Below are 6,887 nucleotides of genomic sequence, written 5' to 3' on the forward strand. Positions count from 1 at the left end.
CTGAAGGACATCAAAAGAGAAATGTGGACACCAACCCAGTCACAAAACTTTTGACTTATAATCTCTCCTGCCTGCAAAAAAATGCTAGGATGATTGTGGCACAAACTTGTGGGAATAGCCAATCAATACCTGATTTGATGTAAGGCACACTCCATGAGAAGAAGCCCACACCCAACACTGCTTGAGTAAGCAAGAACGAGAGACTAAGTGGCCAGAGATCTAGGGTAAAACCAAGAACCACTGGTTAAGGAAAAAAGGGTAGCTATACAAAAAGGGTAGGTATACAAATATCTAGTGATAATCTGTTCTTCTCATGGAGATTTCAAAACTCAAAATTTTCAGTAATGTGATTTTAGAGAACTTAAGACTTCAGAATTTTTAATCACTAAACTTCCAGTCTTCTTTGGGATTATGGGATTTAGGGCTCTGTTTTTTTGTGCTGAGGTCCAGGAGATTTTTTTGTTGTTGTTGTTGTTTTACTTTGTGTTTTGAAATCATACCACAGTCTTTGTGGTTAAAACCTCAACATATTAATTTCAGGCCATACAATTCAACATAACAAATAGAGTACTTGTAAAAAAAAAAAAAAAAAAAAAAACAGTCATGGTGGTTGTGATAGCTTGAATATACTTGGCCCCCACAATCTCACAGGGAGTGGCACTATTAGATATGGCTTTGTTGGAGTGGGGGTGGCCTTGTTCTTCCAGTGGGTGCAGGTGGTGTCTCTTCCTCTCCTGGTGTGTATGGGCCCAAGGTTCTCTTCCGGTGAGTGAAAGAGGGTCCAATACTCTGGTAAGTCTCAAGGTGGGTGCAGGCACTCACTCTACAGGTGGGTGGTGGCGGGACTAGCACAGAGCTGTCAGCAGACTCTGGGTTGCTGTGGGTCCCTGTATACCAGAACGACTAGATAATCTCCACACATGCTGGTCAAAGCTAGAGACTCTACAGAAACCTCAAACCTTACAAATTCGAGGAATATCCCAGAATTTTCAAATATTCCTGAAACCTTTGAGCCCACCAGAGAAGACACAGCAATGAGATGCCATTTGTCTGACCCATTTGTCAGAAAGTCGTCTGACCAGTCTCAGACCTCTGAGTTCACGAAGTCATACACAAACCAGAGAAGTCTTTCACATGCAGCACATGTAGAAGATGAGGAAGGTCCTTCAGCCACAAAACCAACCTGAAGGCTCATGAGAGGATTCACATAGTAGAGAAGCCCTGCAACTGCTCCCTGTAACCATAGCTTCTTCCAGTCATCCACATACCACCGGCACAGGAGGAATTGTCACAAATCAGACTGAACTGTGTCCCTTCCTCAGCAGAGGTTAGCTGTGTTACAGCCTCAGTGTCTTATCTACACATGAAGAAGCATGTAGCGTTTAACTAACATTTAGCCAGTGCAGATTCGTCATTTAACTGCCAGATTGTTCCTACTATCTGTTGTCCCATGCCCCTGGTATGTGAGGATAAAGAAGACGAGTAATTTGACAGTTATCTTAATTCTCATTAGTAAATAAATGTTGATGCTCCTGTGTTTCTTCTGTGTGTTGTGTTCCATGTGTGTTCATGTGTTCTATACGTTAGTGGGTGCCTCTGTGTAGGGCTGTTGGGCCTTACCTTCCACCTTATTTGAGACAGACTGTTGTTCTACAATTTGAATTCCAGTTGAGATGTCTCTGTAGCTCATAGAGATCCTCTTGTCTGCATCTCCAAGTCTCTTTGGAGTTGATAGGACAGATGTCACTGCCACTGGATATGACTTTCAAATTATTTTATTTTATTTTATGTGGGCATGCCTGAATATATATATATATATATATATATATATATATATATATATATATGAAGAAGCCCTTGCATGTCAGTTGGGACATCAGATCCCCTGGATCTGGAATTACAGGCTCTTGTGAGCTGTCATATATGAGCTGGGAACTGAACCTTGGTCATCTGCAAAAGTGGTAAGGGCTCTTAACCACTGAGCCATCACTCAACCCTTGGATCTGTGTTCTAACTCTGTTCTTTAGATATAAACCCAGCTCATCAGGTTTCTACATCAAGCACTTTTAGCTACTGAAATATTGTCTCATCTCTTGAATGTTTCTGCTCTGATGCGTTAATAGGCTCCTCAGGTAGGCATTTTTCTTGTGTGTCTTTGGGACCTAACAGTTTTGAGAAGTTGATTCTATTTAGGTTGCAGGGTGATAGGAAAAGTCCCTCCAGAGACAATGCCATGCAACTAACCTATACTTTAATAGTGACGGAGCTCTCTTCCTTCTGCATGCCTCTCTGCTCAAAGGACTGACAGAAAAGTTTCCCTTCTAAATCCTAATTGTGCTCTTGGAGTTGCTCTTTTTGTTTTGCTTTTGTGAGAGGAGCTTGGGACCAGGTTGTTTAAAAGTTACTTCAGATCCTTGTGGAGATGCTGTCATCATGGGTATAGAACTGAGGTGAAATTCACCAATCTTCTGGGAAACAATACCAAGAGATCATGAACCTTTAAATCTGGGCAAGTGTCCCAACACAGCTATAGCAGATTCTCACTTCTCCTGGCAACACCCACCACCACGGTGTCATTGAGGACTAAGGTGAGTGACCAGAGGATAGGAGTAGCAAGAACTAAAGACATTAGAAAGGACTTGTAGAAGACATGCTTGTGTTATTTGTTACATCCTTATTTTCTTCCTAAATGCCTCTCTTAATCATAGTTATATTAAAAAATCTATATTAAAGATTTCTTTCAGCAGCTCTGCTGAAAGGAATGAGAGAAGGAGGGGAGGAAGGAAGGAAGGAAGAAAGGAAGGAAGAAAAAGAAAGAATGAATAGGCGGGGTACGGAAAACTCTGGTATTGGTTTAGAAACAGGGAATGTGAGTGGGTTTTTGGATGAAATCAGGGCTATTTCCAACTCAGGACAGTGTCATCTGTCTCCAGTCCTCCCTAAGGTGTGTGAACACCATTCCTCCCATAAGCTGGTACTTATATAAGTAGAAATATCTGAGTAAAATATCTCTTAGTGATATCAACTCATTTTTATCTTCCTAGCTTCACTTGGTCAGTCTCTTTCTCTTTCTCTATATCTCCTCTCTGTCTTCATGTCCCCCAGCCCCTCTCTCTCTTTCTGTATGTCTCTTCCTATTATTAAGTTTTTAAAAAGAAGATATATTTGGATTCTTCTTGTTTACTGATGATACTGGAGAATCACACCCAGGGAGCTGTACCAACTGGACAAGTCATGAGCTATTTCCCCATTTCATCTTGTTCACTTGAATTGCTTCTATTCTTTTCATCCCTCCTACTCATAAATTTATTTATTTTTATTTTATTTGGCTTGGGATGGTATCTTTATGAGCTTTTTAATAAAATATGTAATTAGATACATTGGTGTGTCAGAAGCCAGACACTGTTGCTGAGAAACTTCTGTGTAACTCAGATGTAGAGAAGAGAAATCAAAATAAAACTTCAATACATGAAAGCCAATAAAAGAATAATAGCCAAGGAAATGAGAGGAAGAAAGATTAGCAAAGATAAAAATAGACATTAATGAAATAAAGTAATAATATAATAAAACATGTTGAGATGATCAATGGAAAAGAAAAGCTTGTTCTTTGAAAAGATCAATAGCAGCTACTCATCAATTTATGTGTTTCTGGAAAAGGCAATATTTATTTTTGTGTCTGAATAGCTATATTATTGAAATGGGTGTGATAGAATATTGATACTAGTAATTAAGATTTTTATTATTGGTACAATGTTAGGGTGATTATTCTACTAGGAAAGTTGAATTATATGCCGCTTGAGGATTAAGAGTTAAAATGGAATGAATTATAAGTGAGGAATAAATCCATACTAGAAATATGATTTATTTCTTGGTACTTCATCTATTCTAAAATATGGCAGATGTTTTCCTGATTCTATTTCTATGTTTCCGTAAATATACTCCAAAATTGGTTGTTGTATGGTTCCAGCTCACCTGTAATCTGCAAGAACAGACTGGTACAGTGCTCTTCTCATGTGAAGAGTTAGACCTGGTCCCTGCTGTGTGGATATTCCATCCATGCAGCGGGCAGAACTCGTGCGGCTGGCGGAGACCACCCATGTGGCAGTAGGGCCCAGGCAGCTTTGGCAGAAAGATTTATCGTAACATAGGGTAATGTACATTTATGCCATGTTATTCAAGGAAAGCTGCAGGGAAACAAACAAGACTGTTGTCCTCAAATGATTCCATGCACAACATGACAACATAGACATTGAAACATCAAGAAATAAGCACGACCCAATATGTGGGATATGCAATAACACTCCAATTGGAACTTGCTAACAATTTTCAAATATTGTTCAAAAGAAACAATACCAATTTGTAGAGCTTCTACAACATTCTACTTTTCTATAAAGTAGACACATGGGTTCTTATTTCACATATGCTCAGAAGCTTTAACTCCTGCTTTTTATGTGAATTTGCTCTGATTATTACCTCTTTATACTGTAAGTGATGATGGCTCAATTATTGGTGATGTTGAGCCTGTTTTTACACACATTTTGGAGTTTTCTGAACTGTTTATAAGGAATTTATACAAGTCTATAACCCACATCACAATTGTTTCATATTTTCCTTTTTTCCCAAAATTAAATACTCTTTTAAGAGTAGAGAGATAAGACAGTGTTCCAGAGTGCACACTGCTCTTACTTTGAATCTGAGTCCAGTTACTAGCTCCTGCAAGTGGCTCACAACCATCCACAAATTTAGCTCTAGGAGAGCTCATACTTCTGGGCCCTGCTTGCCCCCGCCACATACATGCAGCACACACATAATTAAAAATAAAATAGATCTAAAAACAAAATATTCTCATATTTAACCACTCATTCTAAATATGATTTTTGTACATTTCTGCTGTTTTTCTTGATGAATTTTGAGTTTTGTTCTTGTGAAACTCAGAAATAATGGCATTTTAAAATTTTTGTTGTTTCTTGTTTTATTGGATTTTTGTTTGTTTGTTTTGTGGGTTTTTTTTTTTTTGGTTTTTGGTTTTTCGAGGCAGGGTTTCTCTATGTATCTTTGTAGACCAGGCTGGCCTTGAACTCACAGAGATCTACCTGCCTCTGCCTCCCAAGTACTGAGATTAAAGGCATCTGCCACCACCACCTGGCCAATAATGGCATGTTTTAAAAATTCTTTGAAAATTGATGATAAATCACTGTGTTTAATTAAAGCAATGGAGACATTAATCTTTGGGGGAGGGCTTTTTGACACAGACTTTTGCCTTGTGTAGCCATGACTGTCTTGGAACTAACTCTGTAGATCAGGTGAGTCTCAAATTCATATGGCTGGCTGCTTCTATCGCTTAATTTCTCTTTGAAGGTCATGTAGTATCTCATCAAGTGGAAACATTAATCTACAGTAAACATATCCAAAATTTTCCCTTTAAATAATGCAGAATATATACTTCAATAAAGAACAAAGTTTTAGATGCTCTTCTTCAATGAGGGAGCTATGTAATAAAGTGATAAATACATTATTTTAGCTAACATCATGAAATAATGCACAACCATAATATATTTCCAGGTTCTATTGACCGCAATAAATCTATTTACATTTTTAGTAGGAATGAAAATGGCTTCTGACAACTTGGCGGTGGGAATTTTCCTCTTCTCCGAGATTGCCGTGGGCATGCTTGGAAATTCCTTAATATTATTTTATCATATAATTTCGATAGTCACTGGAAAACATTTAATGAAAAAAGACCTGATCATAGAGCACTTGACTTTTGCCAACTGTTTGTCTATCATTTCAAGAGGAATTCCACAGACAATGTCAGATTTTGGATTTAAGTATTTCCTAGATGACACTGGATGTAAATTGATAATGTACATTTACCGACTATCAAGGGGGGTGTCCCTGTATGCCATGTGCCTACTAAGTTGCTTCCAAGCTATCACAATCAGCCCCAGTAACTCCAGGTGGATGAAGCTTAAACTCAGAGCCAACAAGTTCATTGGTCCCTCCTGCTCACTCAGCTGGCTTGTGAGCCTCCTTCTAAACATCTCAACTCCAGCAAGAGTGTCAGGCCCCATTTACAATAAAAATGCAACTAGTAGGATGAGTTATGGATACTGTTCATGGTTTGCTTCTGGTAATGTGGTAACGGCATTGTATATGTTCTTACTGTGCTTCACGGATGGTCTGTGTCTGGGTCTCATGGCCTGCTCAAGTGTCTCCATGGTGACAATCCTCTACAGACACAAGAGACAAGTCAAGCATATCCATAGTGCTCAACACTGTCTAAAAGTTTCACCTGAGGACAGAGCTGCCCAAACTATCCTCACCCTGGTGTGCATATTTGTCATCTCTTATTCATTCTCTTCCATTTTGGTCATCTTTACTACCTACTCCAAAGTTCCAATGCTATGGGCAGTAAGTATATCTCTAGCTCTAGAAATATGCTTTCCCATAGTTAGCCCCTTTGTTCTCATCAGCAATATTCGGGATAGTTCCAGCATATTTTTACCCTGCTGTCATAAGAGAAAGCTTCTTTCGAGTTTGACATGAGGGTTACTTATCTGCCTTTGCTTATTTATTGGCATATTCTTCAATCTATTGTAGAATGCTAAGACTCCAGTTTGAAAGTATTGAGCATAATCTTCTCTCCACCACCTTCTGCAAATTCTACTGGTGTAGAATGACCAATGGGATAGAGTTGAAAACCCTGATATTAACCCACACACCTATGAGCACCTGAGTTTTGACAAACAATTCAAATATATATGCTGGAACAAAGAGAACATCTTCAACAAATGGTGCTGGCATAACTGGATGCAAACGTGTAGAAGACTACAGATAGACCCAAGCCTTTCGCCCTGCACAAAACTTAAGGCAAAATGGATCAAAGA

General features: G+C 38.8%; 1 protein-coding gene across 1 annotated transcript; it reads left to right on the forward strand.

Annotated features, from left to right (window-relative positions):
• The first annotated feature begins 5,555 nt into the window (after positions 1–5,555).
• LOC107977344 (vomeronasal type-1 receptor 4-like) lies at positions 5,556–6,546 on the forward strand. The gene has a single exon (XM_027434057.1). The coding sequence runs from the start codon at positions 5,605–5,607 to the stop codon at positions 6,544–6,546; it is 942 nt and encodes a 313-aa protein (XP_027289858.1). The 5' UTR covers positions 5,556–5,604.
• Positions 6,547–6,887: the final 341 nt, after the last annotated feature.

This window comes from Cricetulus griseus, unplaced genomic scaffold (assembly GCF_003668045.3).
Source record: "Cricetulus griseus strain 17A/GY unplaced genomic scaffold, alternate assembly CriGri-PICRH-1.0 unplaced_scaffold_14, whole genome shotgun sequence".
Classification (NCBI taxonomy): Eukaryota; Metazoa; Chordata; class Mammalia; order Rodentia; family Cricetidae; genus Cricetulus; species Cricetulus griseus.

Excerpts from the sequence above, each read along its gene's own strand:
- LOC107977344 (XM_027434057.1), top strand. The coding sequence starts at position 5,605 with ATGAAAATGGCTTCTGACAACTTGGCGGTGGGAATTTTCCTCTTCTCC.